Raw genomic sequence first — 20,561 nt, 5'->3', positions numbered from 1 at the left:
AAGACCCAGTTTTGTCTGCATTTTTCCTTTCCTCCCACAAACACAAACATCAAAATGAGATGGTTTCAAAGAGAAGCGCCGGGCTTGTCGTAAACTCATTACCTCCAGACGTCTCGCCGGCTCGATGGCTTTATGACACCTTGTCTCTTCCTGTTTTCAAAGAGCCCAAGGTATCGGGTTGGCCGCAGGGGCGGGGGTACGCAGCACCTTCTGCCGGATCTGGGCCTTGGGTTTCCCTCCCAGCCCCCCTCTGCTTTTCCTTCAAGTCCCCTCTTTCAGCCGGATCCCCCAAAACTCTGCCATCGCCCCCGCCTTCCGCCCAGCCCTGGCCGCCCGGCGCCGCAGCTTGCCTCTCCGACCTGCAAAGGCTGGGCTGGGCCCGATCCTTCACTTACAATGACCTTCATTTTAGCCTCTGAACGCGGCCCTCAGAGGGCCGAGCTGGGGGCTAAACACACAGAAACAGGGTGGGGGGAGGGGGCAGCGGGGTGGGGATAGCTGCGGACGAGAGCCTTGACCATTTTGATCTGCTAAGGTCACTTTGGGGCTCCTGTGGGGAGGAGCGGAAGCTCACAGTCTAACCGGCTCAGCCCTCCCGGAGCCAGCCAGCCAGCCCCGCGGACCTGGAGGAGTTGCCCCAGAGTGCAGAATTGGCCTCTCCCTGGTTTGGAGACGGGGTGTCGATGGCTGCGACTCCATGAGTAGAGGGAGATGTGGGGTACGGTACGTCAAAGCCCCAGCGAGAGGGTGCCTGGCTTCTGGAGCCCGTGGGGCCGCTGGCACTGCTGCAAGGCTGACACTGGGCCCAGGGCACAGAGTTCGCAGAGGCACTGGAAGCAGGCTGGGCGGCGGGGGCGCAGGGGGAGGACGGCCAAGTGCCCCCAGGGGCTGTGCTCAAGGCTGGGTCTGCCCACCCAAAGGGAGACTCAGAGGCACATCAGAGAGACCTCTCAGGTGGAAGGGCCCCGGATTTTTAGCAGCGTCTCCTTCCCAGGGATGGGGGAGAAGTCCCATGAGGGTGACATTTTGCAGAGAGCCGGAGAAAGCAAGCACACAATGTTCAGGGCCAGCGTCTGGGCTCCATTTGATCAGGTCAGCATTTATTGGTAGGAAGCGGTAACATTTACAACTGGTCCTCAGGCAGGAACCGGGAGGGCCTACACCCGCGGCCGCCCACGGGAGCCAAGCCCTCCCGGGGAGAGAGCGGCTCCTCCAGTGCACTGAGAAGAAACCCCCGACCCACCGGAGGCCCTGGGCTCCTCTCTCGGCCTCATTCCAGGTCTCAGTGGAGGGCCCGCGGGCTCCCTGAGGAAAGTGGGCTTTCGTAACCGGTGGGCAACACGGCCGGGCTCAGCCTAGGCCGGCCTCCTCATTGTCGTCGCTCTGCCTTCGCTCTCGGAAGTGGGGTGCGCTTGGCCCCTGCTTGAGCAGCGCTGGGGGCTAAACTACAGCACTTTTCAGAAACATAGGGGACATTTACACAGGAGAGGGCTCCTCAAGCCGGCGTGCACTCACAAAATATAGCATTTCCTAAGGAACCAAAGGGACAGGAAACGGGGGAGCGGGATAGGGCAACACCCCAGAAGCCACTTGGTTTCTCCAACACATAAGCGAGCAAATACAGTCCCCCAAATACCTCACAGAAACCAACCACACAGTCACTTCTACATAAAAAAAAAAAAAGGCCGGGGTGGGTGGGTGGGGAAATGTCCGAATCGCTGGAGAACTTCTGGAAATCAAGCACCCACACACACACAAAAACCCTCTGCCACTGCAAAGCCGAGCGGTCCCACCAGCGCCGCGCCGGGTCAGTCTCCTTTGGGGCATTTCTCCTTGCTCATCTTTTTCATTTTCATCCTACGATTCTGGAACCAGATTTTGACCTGTCTCTCTGTGAGGTTCAGAATCCTTGCCACCTCATAGCGCCGGTCCCGGGTGAGGTACATGTTGAAGAGGAATTCCTTCTCTAGCTCAAGCGTCTGGTATTTGGTGTAGGGACAGCGCTTTTTCCGGGTGGAGCGAGCGTGGATCCAGTTTGCTGCGGGGTTGTCTATGAAGAGGGGTGTTTGGAGAAGGGGAGTGAGGGGCGGAGGGGAGGCAGGGAGAGACGACAGGGTGGGGGAGAGAGGTCGTTAAATTAATTTCACCAAGGATGGCTGCTTTTCACAACTTGGGGGGAATTATCATAAAAAGCCTTAATGCCCGCTCTCTGTTTACCGTACAAACCGCGCGCCCAGGGTAGGTGGTTATGGGAAGCTTTTTTATGGATGTGTGTTGCTCGCCTAGGCTAGGGTAGGCGTCTAGACGTTTTTATAGGTTAGTAAAACTATCAGTTTTGCACATTCGAGCCTTACAGGTTTCAGCAATAAATCAGGGGGCAATTTCTTTTGCACTTACTTGGGTCAAGTTGCTGCTGCGGCGGCTGCGGATGCTGCTTCTCCTCCTCCTTCAGCGGGCAGCCCGGGCTCGGGTGGTCGCTGCAAGCCGAGGGCTCCGATGAGCCGCCTGCCCCGGACCCAGACCCGATCCCCGCCCCGGGCCCGGTTCCCCCAGCCACTGCTGCCGCCTTGTCCCGTAGGAACGAGTTGCACGAGAACTCGGGGCCGCCGCTCCCCTGGGACTCCCGGGCCGCGGAGCACTCAGTCCGTTTGGAGGAGGAAGACGAGGAAGTGGAGGAGGAGGTGGAGGTGGAGGTGGTGGTGGCGGCGGTGGCGGCGGCCGGTGCCGCTCCATTTTCAGGCTTAATCCCGTAGTGGCGCCCGTTGGGTGGACCGCTGGGGCCAGGGCTGGGACCGGGCCCCGGGCCACCGTCGCCTCCGCCACCGCCCGCACCGCCCGGGAAGCCGGACAGCGGCTCCATCCAGGAGCGCATGTAGCGGCCGGGCTCGGAGGCGGCGGCGGCCAGGGGCGGCGGGGGCACGTATGGGTGGTAGAGGCCGCTCATCGCCGCCGCCGCTGGGGGCTGGGCGGGCACCGCGGACCACGAGGCGGAGAACACGGCCGATTTGGGGGCGAAACTACACGAGGCAAACTCGGCGGCTGCGGCGGCCGGGCTGTCGGCCACACCTGCGGGCCTGCCCTGCGCGCCAGGCCCTGGAGGTCCGAAGCGCGCAGCGAACACTTCGTCGCCCTCATGGCCTATGAGCGAGTCCACGTAGTAGTTGCTCAGGGTGCCACTGGAGGACATTTTCAGGCGCCGTGCGCTCCCACCCAAGGTTACACTGCCCGCCGCCGCGCCGCTCCCCGCCGGCGCCCGAGCCGCCGACTAGTTCGCAGGCTGCAGCCTCCACCATTGGTCGCGCGGCCCACGTGATCATATTTACCAATACCGGGAGTAAATCAGTCCGCTAAACTGGGGGCTGCTGTGATTAAAAAAAAAAAAATCATCAACATAAGCGCGGCAATTAGAGCCCGCGGGTCCCGACCCGTGCGCCGGGCTCAACCCGGCCTGACTCGGCCAGCCCGGCGGCGGCTGGGACCACACGCCTGATCGCGGCCGGAGGAGGCGCTGGGGACTATTTGTTCCCCACTTCTGGCCGCACTCGGTCTTGCAGTCCGGAGCTGGTGCTGCCTCCCCAGTGCCTGGGCTCGGAGCTACCGGCCGTGCGTCGTGGGCGCACCCAGCACTTGGCAGAGCCCAGAGTAGCCCGTGGGGGAGCGCGGAGCCGGTGCGGCCCGAGACAGGACGGCCTCCAGAGGCGGCCCCCCTGGCGCCCGAGGGGAGTTCTTCTCCCCGTGCCTCTCTCCCGACCCAAACCCACCCCTCCCTACGCATACCCACACACAGACACACGCTCTCTCACAGCTTGTCGTGTTGTTTAAAACAGGTGGAAGACCTCTGTAATGATATTATGCCTTTCAATAAAAATTTTATGAGGTGTATTTGATTATAGATTAATGCGTCTCTAATAAAACGGACGGATGGAGCAGCTCAGAGGGCCCCCTCCCCCTACCACACTCACACGCGCGCGCAGCCACACACACCCCCGACGTGAGGCTGAGCACACGCCGAGGCCCGAGGGGTGAGCTGGGGCGGCCTGGCCCGTGGGCTGGGCGTGGCGGCGGCCACCGCCCGGGCTCTGTCTGCCCTCGGAAGTGTCCGCAAGCTGGCAGTGGGCACCGCGCGGACAGTGGCGGCCAGGGTGCCTTGTCTTCTTCGGGACTTCTGGAAAGGTCCTGGAAGAGAACACGCCAAAGGGCAGAACCCAGATTGTAGTGCAGGCCCGCTCCCACCCGCTGCCCCCCCGCCCCCGACTCGCCTCAAAGAGGCCAGCATCTCCCTGGGCCAGGCCGCTTCCCATGGTTCCCACTTAAAGGCCGCTGAGTGGATTCCGGATATGTCTTTTAAATGGCTTGGTCCTTGGGCTACTCTCTTAGGAATTCTGTTCTTTCTTTCTTTCTTTCTTTCTTTTTTTTAAGCCTCCAAAGGTAAGGCTGTGCAGCCTTGAATCTGAGGGAAATGCCCATTGTCACTCCCAAATCCATGGTACAGAGCCTCGGAAGCCCGGCTGGGAGCCGAGACAAAAGCAGCCGGGGCGCCGGCGGTGGAGGATATATTCCTCGCTCTACAAGTTGCCCAGCGCACCCTTGGAGGGCTCCCAGCCCACCTCGAGCCCCGGAAAGGAAGGGGGAAATGGCTACTTCTGGCCTAATCGATTGCCTTTGCCAGTGGCTTTCTGATTTTATTCCAGAGGAGCTGCCTTTGCCTGTAGCACGGGTTTTCCTCCGAGACACGGCCCCCTGTCAACAATGAATGGTGCTCCCCACATCGCAGGCGGTAAACTGAGAAGCTAAAATTGCCCTCCTCTTCTGCCCAACCAATGGAGGTCTGGGCAAATCTATTCCAGTGTTCTCAACCTGGCACTGATGCGCAGCCGTCCCTCTTCCACCCTAGGAAATGGCTCCCCTAAGGTGTTCTGTCTTGGAACTGGGAAAGACTCTTCGTTTTCGGGAGGAAGTTTAAAACTCTGAATAAATACTGAGTCTCCCAAAGACTCCTTGGATGACGGTTTTAAGGCTCAGACCCCCTAAAAAAGGGGACAAATGAAAAGGACGTGTTTTGTGAAGCTGCTTGAATCTATTGGAGACCCTCTGAAACCACAGTACAACATGGGGTAACGAATTCTCTGTCAGCTCATCCCCCCAAGGCCTCTCCTCTCTTCTCCCTGGCCAGACTAAGGTCTGGACCCTCTTGGGCTGAGGATCCTGCAATCTATCTATCTATCTATCTATCTATCTATACACACACACACGTGAAAGCTGGCTGGAGTTTTCTGAGTCATGGTGGTAGCTGGAACATTCGACTTCATGGGAAGTCATGTTCATCTGTAAATTCTCTTTCGGTCACCCTTCGTATATTTTCCTGCCTCCCAGATACAATGGCTCCAATCAGCATTTTGTAATTAAATAGAGGGAGGATTAACTGGGGAAAACCTTTTCTTCCTTTAAAAAATTTTTTCATGTAGGTCACTCAAAGGTAATGACTGAGCATAAAATCCTTCCACAAGGAAACCAGGGCAACGTGGGATGGGAAAACTCACCCATCCTCGACTTCACTTTGGCCTGGCTGTCTTGCGCTTGGGATGGGGATGGGGAATGGGGATGGGGGTGGGGGAGAGGAAAATGGGGGCCGAATCGGATCCGATGCAATGCTAAGTTGCTGCTTGTCCTTGCTCCTGTAATGGAGGCCTGGCGGCTTCCGGGTGGGCAAGACTGATTTCAACCCAGCCCCTGATGATGGCACACCAGCCAGAAATCTCCAAGACTCCACTGAAAGCATTAAAAATAACACAACCAAAACCAAAGAGAGGAAGACACACAAGTGGGGAGCTGGGAGGAAAATGCGGTTTGGGCACAGGCTTACTTACCAGGCTGAGACTAGAGGGGAAGCTCACACCCACTAACAAATCAATTATGTTACTATCATGGGGGGAGGGGGAGAGAGGACCCTCCTTCTTCCCAACTAGGAAAACAGCACATACAGTTAGGATTATCACTCCCCTGCCCACTGCCAAATTTCAGCACCAAAGACCCCCTTCAGCTTTTCTCTCCCATTTCCCCTCCCCTGCTCTCTACCACCCCGACAACTGCCCCAAACAAGCAGTTTAACAGGAAGACAATCTCACCAAAGTCTTTCATTTCCACCATAACATATTTCCATTTCAGAAAGCAGAGGGAGTACACTTGTTTCCAGAGTTTATTGCATTATACATGCGACCAGAACATGCACAGAAAGGACAGGTTGCTGTTGTACTTCTACCAAACCATAGATGCACCACAAGGGAAAGGCTACAAGGCAAAGTCTCAATATTCCATCTCACCAAGGACAATTGCTAAACTCATTTGCAAAAAGATACATTGTAATGTGCTTTTTAAGTCCCTCCCCACAAAGCTTGTGGGTTTTCTTAATCTTTTTAAAATATATATGTAAAAGTACTTTTAAGTACTGGATGTACTCAAAACGCCATGAGCTCATGGACTAACCACACACACAGACCTTTTGTGTTAGGAAAAACATGAAAAAGTCACATTGCTGGATGGACGAGTGGATTGATGGATGCTCTACAGTTCCAATAAGTTAAGACCCAAATGAAAATTCGCAGTAATAGTTACCCTGCATTACGATGAAAAAAATAATAAATTACATGTGCTAGTTTTTTAATATATATATATATACTCATAGGGATTACAGATCACTTGCAGCATGAACAGAATGACCCCAAAGTCACATTCTAGCAGGAAAAAAACAAAAACAAAAAACAAATAAAAAAACAGAGAGCAATGAAGGTTTTGTTTCCGCCTTCCCAATCCTCCAGCACTCGGCCCTGGAAGTCGGTGCCCCCTTTCCGATCCTGGCCTCTGACGGGCCTCGGACGGGCCTCGGACCTAAGAGAAGGTGAGGTTGGCGGTCAGTTCTCGGATCCGGTTCTCTCGGCTCATCTTCTTGAGTTTCATTCGGCGGTTTTGAAACCAAATCTTGACCTGCCTGTCGGTGAGGTTAACGCTCTTACTGATCTCTAGGCGGCGCTCGCGGGTGAGGTACATATTGAACAAGAACTCTTTTTCTAATTCCAGCGTTTGGTGCTTAGTGTAAGGGCACCTCTTCTTTCTGCCACTCTTTGCAGTGAGCCAATTGCTGGTTGGAGTATCAGACTTGATTTCCTCTAACAAAATTAAAGGGAGAAAGAAAAAAAATCAAGAATTTTTTTTTTCTCTCAGTCTGTTCAAATGTACCCTTGGCCATGACCCCTCTGGCAGCCAGGCCCTTTGGGAAATGCTGGTATTACACATTACTCACACGAGGTGGGCCCTGGAAGGGATTTGTAAATGATGCCAGATTAGTTAAAATACCCCAAATGACACGATGGGTGGGTACTCTCGCCCTCTGTGTCAGCGTTCTCTCTCTCTCTCTCTACTTTCTGACCCGCACAAAATATTAGTACAATAGTAAACTTTCAGGATCTCACCAGCAACATTTAAGTGATCATCTTACAACAGGGCTAGAGTGGAAGAAGCAAGCCACAGCCTGACAAGCCTACAAACCCCACTGCTTCCTCAGATCCCCAAGTCTGCCACTTCGTTCCCACTTCCCCTAGGCAGGCAGGGAGCCCCACACAGCCAGGTTTATAGGTGCCAATTCTCTTTCAAAAGATAACCGAGTACAACTTCTCCTCCCTGCTTGGGCATCGTTGTGTGCCCAAGAATTTCCTGAATTCTTATGCCTTCTTGCCCCCACACAAAAACATTCTCCCAGAAATGTAGCTCCTTGCTGTGGCCCAACTCTGAGCACTGGGGGAGAGGATCAGGGGCAGAAAAGCCAGAGCCCCTGGCTCTTTGCCCTGCCCAGCCCTAAGGCTGGCCCTGCTGGGTGGGCCACACACATTCCATTCTCTCCCCCTTCTGCCTTTGCCCCCTTTGCAAATGGATTGCAAAGCTTTCGGCACTTTCCCCAGACAAAGCCAAGGTTACCTAGCTCCGCAGAGGCAAGGAGCCCTGTTCTTCGGCCCAAGCACCAACCGGCCCAGCCACCTCATTCCCCTTGCCGCCCCCAAGCTCGCAGGATGCGGGGTGCATACACTTGAACACGAACACGGTGCCTTGGACCACCTTAAAATCATCATTGGGTGAAAGGCAGGGCTGGGACTACAAATCTGAGCTGGAGAAAGGAGGTTCTGGGGCCGTGTTTACCAGCCGCAGGTCTCATTTGCGCTCTTTTGTTGCATTTCAGGTCTAGCGCAGGAAAAATAAACCCAGCAAGCCCTTCCTCTGCCGGGGCGCCATCAGCGCGGGGCCAGGAGTAGCCAGGAGGGCGAGGGCAGCGCGGGAAAAGCAGAAACCATCTCGGGACTAAGATTGCCCCTCCAAGAGCGGGGAGGAGTGGCACTTGCCAGTCGGGGCCCCAGGCTGCCGGGTTCGGCACTGGGCACCCAGGCGTTCCCTCTCTCTGCCGGGTTCCCGGGCTGCGCGCCCCGCTGGGGTGGCAACTCTGCTCATACCGACCTTTGCTTTCCTTCTCCTGTACTTCGGGACTGGACACGGAGACCTCAGCCAGGCAGCTCCTCTCTTCTGGAAGGCCGCCCTTGGCCTCGGGGCTCTCCACCTGGGAGACTTTGGCGGGCTCCTGGCCACTTGCGGGCTCGTTCATCTTCTTTTCCATCTGCAGCTGGGCGGCCGAGAGCTGCGGCTTGGCCGCGCCGCGAGGGTTGAGCTGGAGCATGACTGTGGAGCTGCCTTCGGGGCTGTTATTGTACTCTTGGGTTTTCCTGGTGGCGTAGGTCTGACTCAGTCTAAAATATCCAGGGACAGGAACCTCAGGGTTCTCAACGGGACAGGACTCAGGGACCAGCCTCTGGAACGAAGGGACCTCAGCAGGAATGAGTTTGTTGCGCTTATCAGAATACATGCAGCAATTGGATTCTTCCTTAATGTTGGTGGTGAAGGAGCAAGTAGGGACTTGCTGTGTAACAGGTTGCTCTATTCGACAAGATCTGTTCGGGTCTGTCCAACTGTCTACTTGAGGTATATAAGGATGCACATTCATACCCATATTTTGGTGGTTCACTTCTCTTTTGGCCAGAGACGGGAGTAGTCCACAGGTTTGCATTCCATAGGTCCCCATGTCTGCACTAGGTGGTGGCATGTACATGCTGGCGCTGCTCGAATAAAAACTGTCACTCCTGCAGGCACTGATCAAGGAATCTACTAAAAAAGTATTAGCAGCAGGAGAGCTGTTGGGAAAGGACATTTTGGGGAGGAATTTGAAGAAGAGAGATTGTGTCCTTTGTAGGCTGACATCTCTAGGAAAACATTCCCCGTGTAATTGTGGATGCCTCTGCCGACCACATGACAACCAAGCCAATGAGATTTGAAAATGGCCTTGAGCCGCAGCCTCCTCGCAGGTCACGTGCTCCAGAGCCCGGCCAGCCGGCCGCGTAAGCACGGACAACAGCGACATCTACTACGCGCCCGCGATAGTGCGCGCTGGAGACAACCGGCCCAGCACTCTCCGCCGTCCGCCAGCTTCCCGGGGCTCGCTCGGCCCGCCCGCCCCACTCGCGTCCCCCACTCCAGCCGCTGGGCCCCGCAGGCGGAAGGAAAGTCTCGGCCCGAGGGGTCTCCGGGAGGACACACGCGGGGAGGGAAGCCGGGGCGCCGTGGCGCCAGCACACAGAAGCATTCTCCGCACACGCCCAGGCAGAAGGCGCCCAAGAGGGCCGGGGCGAGGGCGGGGTTGGGGGCCCAGCCTGGTTCATTTTGTCCCTGGCAGCCTGGGAAGGTGAGTTGGATTCCCCAGGCTCTGAGACATACCACCCCAAGGGTCCACAGGAAAGAGCTCTGGTGCGGAGACGCGGCCAAGATATCCTGGGGAGCGGAGGCGAGAAGGGCCGCGAGGGCCGAGAGGCCACGCAGCTGGCCGGCCCCGCGGAGCCCCGAGGACCGGCCCGGCCCCGGCGCTGTCCTCTGACTCGGCCCGCCCGCCCCAGCTCCCAGCGCCTCCGCGCCCCGGTGGGCTACCCGAGCCTTCGGCTCTCCGTGGAACCACACCCCAATCTCCGCGGGTCGGGCCGCTGGGAGCTTTCAGCCCGGAGACAATCCCTCGCCAGCAGTTCGCTATCCGCGAAAGCATCCCCCGGGTTCCCAGCGGAAGAACTAAACCAACTAAACCAAGGATTCCCTCCCCACACGCCCTGATAGTAGAGGGCAAAGAGGATGGAAGAGAGAAAAGACTTTTCTAGGAAAGGAGGAAACTCTCGCCCTCAGACTCCGGAAGTTTTAGAAAACTGGGCCAAGCAGGAGAGAGAGAGATGTAAAGGTGTCATTTGGTTCTTCTGCACAGAAAATATGTTTTCCTTTTATGGATTTTGTAAAAGCGCTGGTTTCTGACAAGTGCAAGGTACAAAAGGTTGTGGAATTTATTAATACATATTAAGAAGAATCAGGGTGATCAATAAAATTCTCATCTACATTCTTGGGCTACTTGGTAATTTTCTGGCTTCTGAAGGTTTTTAAAGAGTTATACCCGCTGTTGCCACACACGGGAAGATATTTTATTAACAAATCAACTGAGACTTTGTAAAGGATAAGATTAATAGTTAAGATTTAGCATAATGGCGTTTGCTTTATGAATTATTGAAAATTATACTATTGATTTTTCCCCTTCGCTGCTAACCAAGAAGGTCAATTTTTGTTTTAACACAAATTGTCAAATATTAAAAGCTACACTTTTGTCAGAAGTTGAGTTTTATAGTTTGGGACAATTCCTAAAAGTATTTGACATGATTCGATTCTGCTTGGGTAAGGGAAGGGAGGGAAAAAAGAGGTGGGGGAACCTCAGTCCTCTGTTTCCTTTGGTGAGGGAAAGTTCTATAAAGAGGATTTAGTCTGGGGTTGTGGTCAACCTCATTAAAAGAACAACCACCAGCACCACCATGGAAACTCAGAGTTTTATGAGAAACTTCTTCAACAACTTCCTCCCTTGTTCTCTGGTTGCAGGCGGTGAGCAGTCCTTCGGAAGCCGTGGCCTCCGGGCAGCAGCAGGGAGCTTTAACCTTGATTTCCAAGGTTTGCCCTGGACGAGGGACCCCAGCTAGGGCGCTGGAGCCGATCCGGCTTCCCGGATCCCCTTTCCTGCATCCGAGAGAAGAAAAGGGCCCCGAAAATTCTGATCGTAAACCAGTTCTCTGCCCAGGAAGGCATCCGTGTTTTCTTCTCCCCACACTAGTCCTGTCATGGGCTGGCCTTGGATTTCAGGCCCAGAGACTGAACCTGTGCGCAAATTGGGTTTCTGCCTCAGCAGAACTTTTTTTTTTTTTTTTTTTGGAGCCTGATGCTCAGCCTATGGGGGACATAATAGCCCGCTCGCTCCTTCACAAAAACCTTTTCCAACAAACCCTTTGTCCACCCCTCCCCAAAAGGAATCTCCCCTGACCTGGTGGAAACAGTCGTTGGACATTATTTTCATCCTTGGGACCGCTTCGGCTGTCGCCTCACAGTGCCCTCGCCCAAACAATAACCCCTTTTAAAAAACTCCGCAGTGGCAGTGAGACAGACCTTTTAAACCTTTACGCAGCTGTTCAAATACAACATCATTGTCAGGTTAAAAGCCTGGCGCCTCTAACTGCTCTGGCTGCGGGATGCCGCCGAAGAAGTGGAGGTTTAAACATTACCTTCGGCAGGGGTGGCTGTTTTTAAGCTTGGGGGTGGGGGAGTGAGGAAGGCAGGGAAAAAACCCAACTTTTGACTCTAGTCTGCTAAGGTCCTATTCAAAGCTAACAGCCACTGACCAGCACCCTGAAATTTGCTTTCTCTCAAGACGGAGATCATGATCTCAGCCACAGCTAAGCATGCCCAGGGCTGGACAAAGTGCCCACTCCACACGCTCGTGGCAGGCGCCCTGACGCCAGCCTGGCGCTCCAGCACTGTCCTCCCTTTGCTTGTCGGCCAAGGGAGCTGCTGGGAATCCGTTGTCCAATTCTCTCTATCCCACAAGGGAGGCAAGAGTGTTCAATCTAATCGAGAATTTTATGCCCATCAAATGCCCTTTCATAATCTTTATTTATACATAAATAAAACATCCAAGCTAAAAACCAGCGATTCCTCACCGAACGGGTAGGTCTGCCATGAGCCAGGACAGGCAGGATCTGCCTTCCGAATTTGGGGGGACTTTGTTTCAGCTCCCTGTGCCTTCAAGCTCAAAAGTCACTCCCACATTGGATTTGGTTTTAAATAGGTATTCTTCACTCACAGGGGAAAAAATGTGTATCAGATATAATTTTGGATCTATTATTACAAAATTCTCTTTTATTCTTTTTCAAATTTCTGTCTTCAGACCAGCTCCTTGAGGCCAGAGACTGCCAATATTTCAGAGAGATTTTATTATAAAAATCAAGCAAAATAGAAATAATACAAGATAATGATCTGAGCCTGGGAGGATGGAAAGTTTGCCTAAGACTCTAAGGCTAAGATAAAGCAAATGGAATGAAAAAGCAAGGCTTTCAAGGCCAGGCTTTATTTTGCTTACAAGTATTTAATGCAGCTGCATAGCTGCTGTTTTCGATCATCTTTAGATCAGTTAGAGCAGTTACCATTAATAATAAATCAATATTGCACAATAAAGGAGATGAATATCCACAATTGTACCAAGACATTCTTCTCCCTGGCACAGTTCTTTCCAGAGAAAAATTAAAAGGGTCGGTTTAGCAAGAAATTAGCATTTGCAATCAAGAAATGGCTTGTATCTCTGCTCTCCTGTCACTGGGAAGAAGAGCAGCGGCCCTGGGCCTGAGTGGACCTGGGGCTAGGTTCACCCTGAATTTGGGCCCTGAGTGGCCTCTCAGGGCTGTGCCACTTTTGGGGGGCAGAGTGAATGGGCAGAAATTTTAAAAGCTGCTTCCTCAGAGCACCCTTCCGGATTGCACCGTGCATCTCCCAGCCAATGTGAAAAGAAGTCAAGGGGGCAACTGGGGAGGCTAGAGAAGCCACCACCAATGCAAAGAGGGGTCTAAGGAGACATGCAAAAGGACCGGCAGTCTAGGAACCTCTTCCCTTTGCAGACACAAAAGACTACTTCTCCCAATTTCCCTCCACTTCAGGATCTGAGACCTCAGCGACTCAAGACATGTGGCCATGCTCTATGAGCCCCACACACTGCGAATGATCAAGAGAGGTCAGGTCTGCAGCCCCCAGAAGTCCTGATCCAATTCCCTGACCTTTTTCAGGCTCAATTTGGGCGCTGCTGAGAGGAAAGGAACTGCAGATTGCTAAGCATCCGTGATCTGGGGGAGGCTGCCAGTTAAAGCCAAGGGTCCCTGAAAGGCCACAAGCGCCCCCACTAGAGCTGCCTAAAGAGGAACGCAATGACATTTGGGGAGGGGGGCTCTCACCCCACTTGGACTGAGGCCCGGGTTAGGCTCCTGGAAATGTCGATTCACAATAGCTAAGCTGGGCCCACGGTCAGACAGGCAGGAGCCAGGGTATGCGTGGGGAACATCAATGCCTCTGGCTGGCGCCTCCCATAGGGTGGGGAGACTCATGGCCCCCAGCCTCCACTGAAGCAGATGCCAACTCCCAGGGGTGGACCCAGAGTCTTCGGTCCAGGGCCTGGAGGGAGGGAGTAGAGACAGCGGGGCTGAGGAGGTCCTCACTAATTCCGAGGTTGCATGTACTTACAATGAACTTCGGGAAAGAAAGAACTGCCACCCTTCATTTTGGAACTTCCCTTTTGGACGGCGGATGGTGGCACAGGCCCTCTGCAATGTCAGGGGCTTTTCAGGGTGGGAGTGGGGTCGAGGAGGGCACGCAGTGAGAAAACTGCTTCCAAGAGCTTGTGCCAAAATCAAACTCGGCGCTCAAGGCCAGCAGACGGCTTGGAAGGCTGGCCAGGGTTCTGTCAAAAGCAAAGCCCGTTTGCTTCAAATGCATTCCCCATTCCACGACGCCTTGAAGTTTAAACATTTCCCGGACTGCCTGACGCTCCGCGCAACCACATTAGCCCAATCTGGCCCGGGCGCCCCAACTCAGTCCTGCCTGCGCCTCCCGGTGCTACCGGTAGCCCCGAGCGCCAGGCACGACCGGGGGTGGGGAGATCCCTCGCGCAGAACAACCCGCTAGGTCCCCACGCGTCTCATTTTTCTGAGACCACACTCAGCTAAGTTGCCGGCTCCCTGATCTGTCTTAAACAAAAGCCTTTTAATCACCCCAGGCGGTCGGAGAGCGTGCAAGGCGGACGCGGTTTTGGGCAGGGGTGGTTCTACCTTCCTATGGCTCTCCACATTCAAACCACCAAGAAAACTGATTTCCGTAATTTAATTAACTCGCAGTGGCATGACCTATTTTGAAATGCACATATTTGTCTTTTAAAAACCTCTCCTCGACACCACCAGGTTATACCGAGGTATTCTTTGCAACAGCTTTATCTTTAAGAAGACAACGATTAGGTGATCTCTTGTTTCAGGAATCTGCTCCCGTTCCTCTGTCTTTATACAACTTCCCAACCTCATGGCTGCTTAGAATAAACAAACATCAAACACCTCAGCGATTTCTAACCGCTATTAGAATCCAGTATTAGAATCCAGTATTGGAAAGATATGGTACCGCTGCCTCTCCGACAAATGCGGCTTCTGGAACGTGAGCACGCCCCCGTGTGGCTCTCCAAGGCCAGGCAAACGCGAAATGGTATCTCTAGGTTCGGCTCTCCTACGGTGGTGGACATACAAGCTTGCTACATTTAGACGCAGTTTAAAAGAGAGAGAGAGAGCGAGAGCGAGAGATAGATGGAGAGAGACAGAAATAAACCAGTTTAAATCTCCTGGAACGATCACATTACTAGGGCACTGACACTGTAACGGATGCCTAGAATTCCAAACAAAGGAATCCCCTTCTGAACGAAGTTATTCCACTGTAGGCTTTGTTTCTATTGTATCTTTAACCAAAGGTTGAGGGACATTTTTGGAAACAGTATAAATATATTTTCTTTTGTTCCATATCATAGGAAGTGCAATAATTTATTTGATAGGGTGACAAATTTTTTCAAATATAACGAAGTTAAGTCTGTAATACCTTCCTTTTTCAAATACCTGTTTTTAAAACCTCGGTTCTTCATTAGAGCTAAAGGACTGCTATATATGACTCCCCCACCCCCACAAAAAAAAAACAACCCCAGCATTTCCTAGCTGTATTAAAAGCATGCTGGTAGACATTTTAATATAACCAGTATTTTTAAAAGCAGTCAATTGCTATTGAATTACACAAATGTTTGAAGGGAAATTAAGGTTATTGATCCTGAAATCAGGAATTGGCTTAGATTTATGGTGAGCCCCCGATATGATTCTGTGTGGTCATAAACGTGTGTGTGGGTCTGGATGTGTGTGAGCATGTGTGCATGAGAGTGGGTGGCAGTTGAATATCACAGAAGAACCTTAAGGCACCTAATTATTCAGAAAGGTTAAAGGTGATGACCTTGACATTTTGGAAGTTCAAAGGCATACACTTATGCACTTATGTTTTTCCTTCCCCTCAAAAGCTTTGGTAATCAAAAAAATTTTGCATTTGGAAATGCATGCCCCCTTGGAAGATGCATGGGGTGCTGTGCCTCTTATGGATTTATTTTTTGACTTTGGGCTTACAAGAGGTTACGAGTCATAAGATTCACTTTATTCTTTTCAGAGAAAGAGAAGCTCTTCTCACTCTTCCCGTTTATTGCACATTGCGGAAATCTCCTTTGGGCCCACCAGAAGGTGTATAATATAACTCAATTAAGCTGTTTAGAACTTTAGCTTTTATGGTGTTGTCTAGACAGTTCAAGGTTTTGTAAACAGCCTGGCCTGGCCCTGCAACATAAAGTGCAGTGCGGCCCCTACCACATTCTTTACCTTGAAGCAGTAAATGTAGTGAGAAGTGGGTCTGCAGCCCTGGGCCCTATTTCCAGGGAGGAGGGGTTACCTTCTCTGCTCCAAGCCCCTGTGACACCAACAAGGACCCAGGCCCTCTCCACCCACTGATACCTTCCCTTTAGCAAACTAGTTTCTTTTTTTCCAATGAGAGGTTCTAGTTTTAATTTCTTCTTTTAAGGGACCCTGCCTCCTTGACAGCTTGTTAAGAGTGAATTTGGTCTCCTAAGCAGTTTTTTTTTTTTAAGTTTCTTTTGTTTTTTCAGGAATTCCAAGTTTACTACACTGGGGGTGGGGTGGGCAAGGAGATTTGTTTCTTAGGTTCCTGCTGCCCCAACCTCATGGCCTGGAGAAGGCAGCACCAGTATGGCTGGCTCACATCTTCAATTCAGAGATTCATCCTTAAAGTGATTTTTAATGCCAGTGCAGCCTAGAAAGGATGGGAGGGAACGACTCTTATTTTAGCGGGATTAAAAAGCATTTCACTTGATTTTCAGTTGCTTGGAAGAGAAGGTTCTGGCCACTAAAATATCCTAATCAGACACTAAACTTCTTCAAAGAGGAAAATTCATACAGTGTATTGAAGCTGTAACCTCCATTTTACTAGAAACCATTTATTCACACAAAAGACAGTGACCCATGCCTTGATACGACAGACCAAAGGTACATTCCCCAGAGTTTAAATAATCTGCATTCACCAAGGGGAAGGGATGCGGTCCCTTAAACTCAGAACAAAAACAAGCGCCTTCCAGCCCCTCGGCCTAACTCTCTACAGATCCCACAGCGTGCCCACGGGAGCTCAGAGAGAGGGAGGGAGAACAACAGCGCATTGGCGGTAAAATTGTAAAGGGACGTTTGCATTTACCATTTTCCCCTTATTAGGATCCGTTCGGCCAAGTCCCCGACCTCGTCCGCAGGCTGCAGTGGTCGCTGGGAGGTCCCGAGTTGACCGTGGGAAGGAATCGTGGAGTTCCACAGAGAAGAGGCGTCATTAAACCCAAGGACATTGGGCCTGCCCAGGGCAGGCTGGTGGGGAGGAGAGTGGGTGAGTGGGGCTCAGGGGAGAGGGGTGCTTCCTGGAGCTCTCAAAATAAGGGGTTTCCAGTGAAATACTGCAGACGGTCTCTGTTCAGTTTCTTTTCTTTCATTCTGCGATTCTGGAACCAGATTTTGACTTGCCGGTCAGTGAGGTTGAGCATCCGAGAAAGTTGGAGTCTTTTCTCTTTGTTTATGTACACGTTAAAGAAAAACTCCCGTTCCAGTTCGCGGATCTGATACTTGGTGTAGGGACAGCGCTTTTTTCGGGATCGCTGGGGGGCCACTGCAAGGCAAAAAGACCAAGAGGTGAGAGAGGCCACTGCCTGCCCACCCCCCGGCTGCCCGCCCAGGCCCCGCGCGAGGGCCAGGCCTCGGCCCGTTGGGGACGTCTCCTGCTGCCGCTGAAAGGCCCTGCCTGCGTCGTGGGGGATGATATATGGGCGTTCACAGGAGAGTGCGGGCGTGGACGTGTGTTCACGCCCAGACACACACACGTGCGCACACACACACACACACACGACCTGGCATCGAGGTGGGGAAGCAGAGGGCGAGGCAGGCTCTGAGAGGGACTCGGAAGGGAGAGAAACACGAGCGCGCCGGGCAGCCAGCGGCTTGGATAAAGTCCAGTTCAAGCATCAAACTCTCCCCAACCCAACGCCCCCCCACCCCTTTAAAAGCAGGAGGCTCGAGTGTCCACACTCACAAATTGGCTTGAAATCTCTCCTCCCTCCCTCCATGGTCTCTACGACCAACCCCCCTCACCGCACGCACAAAACTGGGGGAAAGCTCTCTGCAGCGATTAATGTCCTCATCGAAGTCTACCTTAAGCCCACCTAAATTGGTTTCCTATCGTAAACACGCTTTACAACGGCCCGGGAAATCTTATAGGATGTATAAACCCCTTCGAACGCTTATAAAGTAGCACATAAAACTGCGCAAGCAGAGGGAGGCCCCTCCGCCCCCCCGCGCCCGCGGCCCCCGCGCCCAGCCGCCCACCCCACGTCCGGTGCCTACCTGCGCCGCCGCTCTTCTCAGCCCCCGCCTCCCCCGGGGGCACCTCGCCGTCGCCGCCCTCTGCCGCCCCCTTGGGCTCCGAGCCGGGGGTCGTCTTGGCGCAGGGACTTCCCCCACCGCCACTGGCCGCCGTCTTGTGGTTGCTCTTGTCGGCGGCGCCCTCGGGCTGCGGCGGCGCGGGCGGCGGAGGGGGCTGCGGTCCGGCGAACGGGGGCCCGGGTGCAGCCTCGTAGAACTGGTCGAAGCCCTGCGGCAGGATGCCGTTGCGGCCCACGGCGCTGTAGAAATTGGAGGCGGCGCCCGCGGGGCCGTGCGGCGGCCCGGGCGCAGCGCACACCGGCTCCGGCGCCTTAAAGAGCACATCCGGACGGCGGCCCGCGGGCGGGAGCAGCTCGCGCTGCATGGCCGCCTCCTCGGCCGCCGCCGCCGCCGCCGCCGCCGCCGCCGCTGCAGCGTAGTAGGGAGCGTAGCTACCGGCGCCGCCGCTGCCGCCCCCGCCGGGGCCGCCGCCGCCGCCGCCCCCTGCACCGCCTCCGCCGCCGCCGCGGTATGGCCACTTGGCGCGCTCCAGGCCGTAGTCGCGGAAGGCCACTTCGCGCACGGGCTGGACGTGCGGCGCCAGGTTGGAAGAGTAGGGGAAAGTCATCTGGCAGGACGACGGTTGTGACAGGAACGACGGCTTGCTGGCGAAGTCCGACGGGGCCACATAGTAGGCGCAGCCGGGCAAGTACATGCTGGCTGCGCTCGGGCCGCACTCGTCAAAGTCGTTCATGGCTCCGCGGCGTGCGCGCCGGCGAGCCCCGGGCCGCTCCCCGCGCCGCCAACCTGAGCCATCGATTGCACAAGAGGCTTGGGCCAGGATCAACTAAGCAAAAATCCCCACCGGGAGCTGACGTGCTATTCATCTTGATTGATTCTGGTGGTAATTATGTCACGTGACGCCATGGAGAGAAATGTCCTTATATCTATATCAGTGCTCGCAACACACTCCGGGACGGTTCCTGGCGCCGAGACGCGCGCGCGCTGGGGGCGGATCGGCCTCCCTCTCCAGCCAGCTCTCCCCGGGCACCCCCTGATCAGGCTGTGCCTCAGGCCGGTCACCTGTGCGCCGCCCGCGGCTGCCACTGCTGGGTGCATCTGCCACCGCCCAGCTGGGCCGCCCGCCCGCGCCCGCCCGCGCCTTTAAGTACGCGGACCGAGGCCGGCAGGGAGGAGGAGGGAGGGGGAGGAAGGCGGAGGAAGGGGGAAGGGAAAGAAGCGGAGAGCTGAGGGGGGAGACCCAGCTCCGGGCACAGGGGACTAGGTGTGAGGGTGTGAGTTTCCCACACCCCTTCCTGCAGCCGCTCCCTCCCCCGCGACGCCGCCACCCTCTTCAGTTTGCCCGCCGGGAGCTTGTTGCTTCTTGTTCAAGGGGCGTAATTGCGCCTCTCTCGGGGCGCAAGGAGCCCTGATTTACATATTTCTCTGCCCAGCGCCTACGCCGCGGAGTAACTTGGCTCTCTCCATGGACGACCGGGAACACGAATGCCAGCCTCAAAAAACTCACGCCAAAACCCTACCAGGAGCTCACCCGGCCCAGGGCCTCGGTGCCCCCTCGGCCCTGTCGCCCTCTCTCCTTTCTGTCTCTCTTTCTCCTTCCTTGTCTCCCTTCATTCTTCTCACTTTTCTCTCCTGTCCTCTCTTCTCTCACTTCCCCGTTTCCTTTTTTCTTCTTCCTTCCTCTTATTACTCCCCACCTTTCCTGTCTCAGTCTGTCCCCTGATCCTCTCCTCCTTTCCCCTAGCTATGTGTCACCACCTCTATCTCTCTCCCTGTCACCTCTCTGCCTTTTCTCTCCCAGTGCTAAAGCAAGAAGGGAGTTCAGCCAGCGAAGATACCCCGTGGCCCTCTAGAAGCTGGGGGGTCTGGTGAACAAAAGGATCTGGAGTCCTACTCTCAGGGTGCCTGGCTTCCCGCTTTCCCGCAAGCGGAGCCAAAACGCCGGTGCCTCCGCCCTCCTCACCCTCTCTGCCTTCTGGCCTGGACTGGGACCAACTAGCCTCACATCCAGCCCCTTCTCGGCGTCGGAGCCCCGCCAAGGCCTACGCATCCGTGCCGTGTCTTTCCAAGGCTCCTGCGGCACCCTAGGGCCTGCACGGTCACTGTGGACCCCCCGGAGGTCCGTTAGCTCTGGGGGGGTGGGGGGCGGGCTCTCAGAAGTTCTTGCCTCCTTGTTCAAGCCCCTCTTCTCCACTTGGCTCTGAGGGCCCCCCATCCACTCGCCCCAAGGCCTCACTCTCCTCGGCGGTGGCTGCGTCCCTCTTTTTTAGCCTGGGGGGTCCAGGCGAGGCCTGGGCTCCTGCCTCGGGAAAGCCAGCGTTTTCCAAAAGTAAAATCAGTCTCTCAGAAAGAAGCTCCCCAAACCCAAATCCCAGAACCGAGGGCAGGAATTTGCCCCTCTCCCCAGGATTCCTCTGCCAGGCAATCGCAGCATGGGTCCTGGGCCTCAGCCCTACGCCCAGGACAGGCAGTGCAGGTTGTGAAGCTGGTTCCCACCCTGGCCCCGGCCGCCGCAGTGCCCGTGCCGTGAGCTCTGCCCACCATGCCGACAGAGAAAAGGCGGGTGATCAGAGATCATGTCTA

General features: G+C 54.7%; 3 protein-coding genes across 4 annotated transcripts; all 3 read right to left on the bottom strand.

Annotated features, from left to right (window-relative positions):
• Window positions 1-1,079: 1,079 nt before the first annotated feature.
• Window positions 1,080-3,561, bottom strand: HOXD9 (homeobox D9). The gene is made up of 2 exons (XM_057550904.1): window positions 2,398-3,561; window positions 1,080-2,050 (listed from the first exon to the last, which is right to left on the bottom strand). Exons 1-2 carry the CDS (start codon window positions 3,185-3,187, stop codon window positions 1,809-1,811), a joined length of 1,032 nt encoding a protein of 343 aa, XP_057406887.1. The 5' UTR covers window positions 3,188-3,561; the 3' UTR covers window positions 1,080-1,808.
• Window positions 3,562-4,090: 529 nt separating this feature from the next.
• Window positions 4,091-18,711, bottom strand: HOXD11 (homeobox D11). Of its 2 annotated transcripts, XR_009008978.1 has the most exons (3): window positions 17,940-18,711; window positions 16,753-17,208; window positions 4,091-4,176 (listed from the first exon to the last, which is right to left on the bottom strand). XR_009008978.1 is itself a non-coding variant. In XM_057550905.1 (2 exons), the coding sequence occupies exons 1-2, from the start codon at window positions 18,709-18,711 to the stop codon at window positions 16,973-16,975; spliced, it is 1,008 nt and encodes a 335-aa protein (XP_057406888.1). In that variant the 3' UTR covers window positions 16,403-16,972. The 2 variants fall into 2 exon arrangements, 1 of the variants encoding a protein (XP_057406888.1); XM_057550905.1 differs by lacking the exon at window positions 4,091-4,176 and having other exon boundaries at window positions 16,403-17,208.
• HOXD10 (homeobox D10) lies at window positions 6,206-9,262 on the bottom strand. Its single transcript, XM_007190424.2, has 2 exons — window positions 8,500-9,262; window positions 6,206-7,163 (listed from the first exon to the last, which is right to left on the bottom strand). Exons 1-2 carry the CDS (start codon window positions 9,242-9,244, stop codon window positions 6,886-6,888), a joined length of 1,023 nt encoding a protein of 340 aa, XP_007190486.2. The 5' UTR covers window positions 9,245-9,262; the 3' UTR covers window positions 6,206-6,885.
• Window positions 18,712-20,561: the final 1,850 nt, after the last annotated feature.

The sequence above is a fragment of the Balaenoptera acutorostrata genome, chromosome 8 (genome assembly GCF_949987535.1).
Source record: "Balaenoptera acutorostrata chromosome 8, mBalAcu1.1, whole genome shotgun sequence".
Taxonomy (NCBI): Eukaryota; Metazoa; Chordata; class Mammalia; order Artiodactyla; family Balaenopteridae; genus Balaenoptera; species Balaenoptera acutorostrata.
Note: the sequence above shows the minus strand (reverse complement) of the source record. Positions and strands in the feature narration are given on the sequence as shown.

What these genes read in the sequence shown, in the direction of transcription:
- HOXD11 (XM_057550905.1), bottom strand. Translation starts at nt 18,711, where the DNA reads ATGAACGACTTTGACGAGTGCGGCCCGAGCGCAGCCAGCATGTACTTG. An exon ending in TGAGAAGAGCGGCGGCGCAG is followed by an intron (nt 17,209 to 17,939) that starts GTAGGCACCGGA and finishes TTTGCCTTGCAG; the next exon opens with TGGCCCCCCAGCGATCCCGA.
- HOXD10 (XM_007190424.2), bottom strand. Translation starts at nt 9,244, where the DNA reads ATGTCCTTTCCCAACAGCTCTCCTGCTGCTAATACTTTTTTAGTAGAT. An exon ending in ACAGGAGAAGGAAAGCAAAG is followed by an intron (nt 7,164 to 8,499) that starts GTCGGTATGAGC and finishes TAATTTTGTTAG; the next exon opens with AGGAAATCAAGTCTGATACT.
- HOXD9 (XM_057550904.1), bottom strand. Translation starts at nt 3,187, where the DNA reads ATGTCCTCCAGTGGCACCCTGAGCAACTACTACGTGGACTCGCTCATA. An exon ending in GCAGCAGCAACTTGACCCAA is followed by an intron (nt 2,051 to 2,397) that starts GTAAGTGCAAAA and finishes CCCTCTTCATAG; the next exon opens with ACAACCCCGCAGCAAACTGG.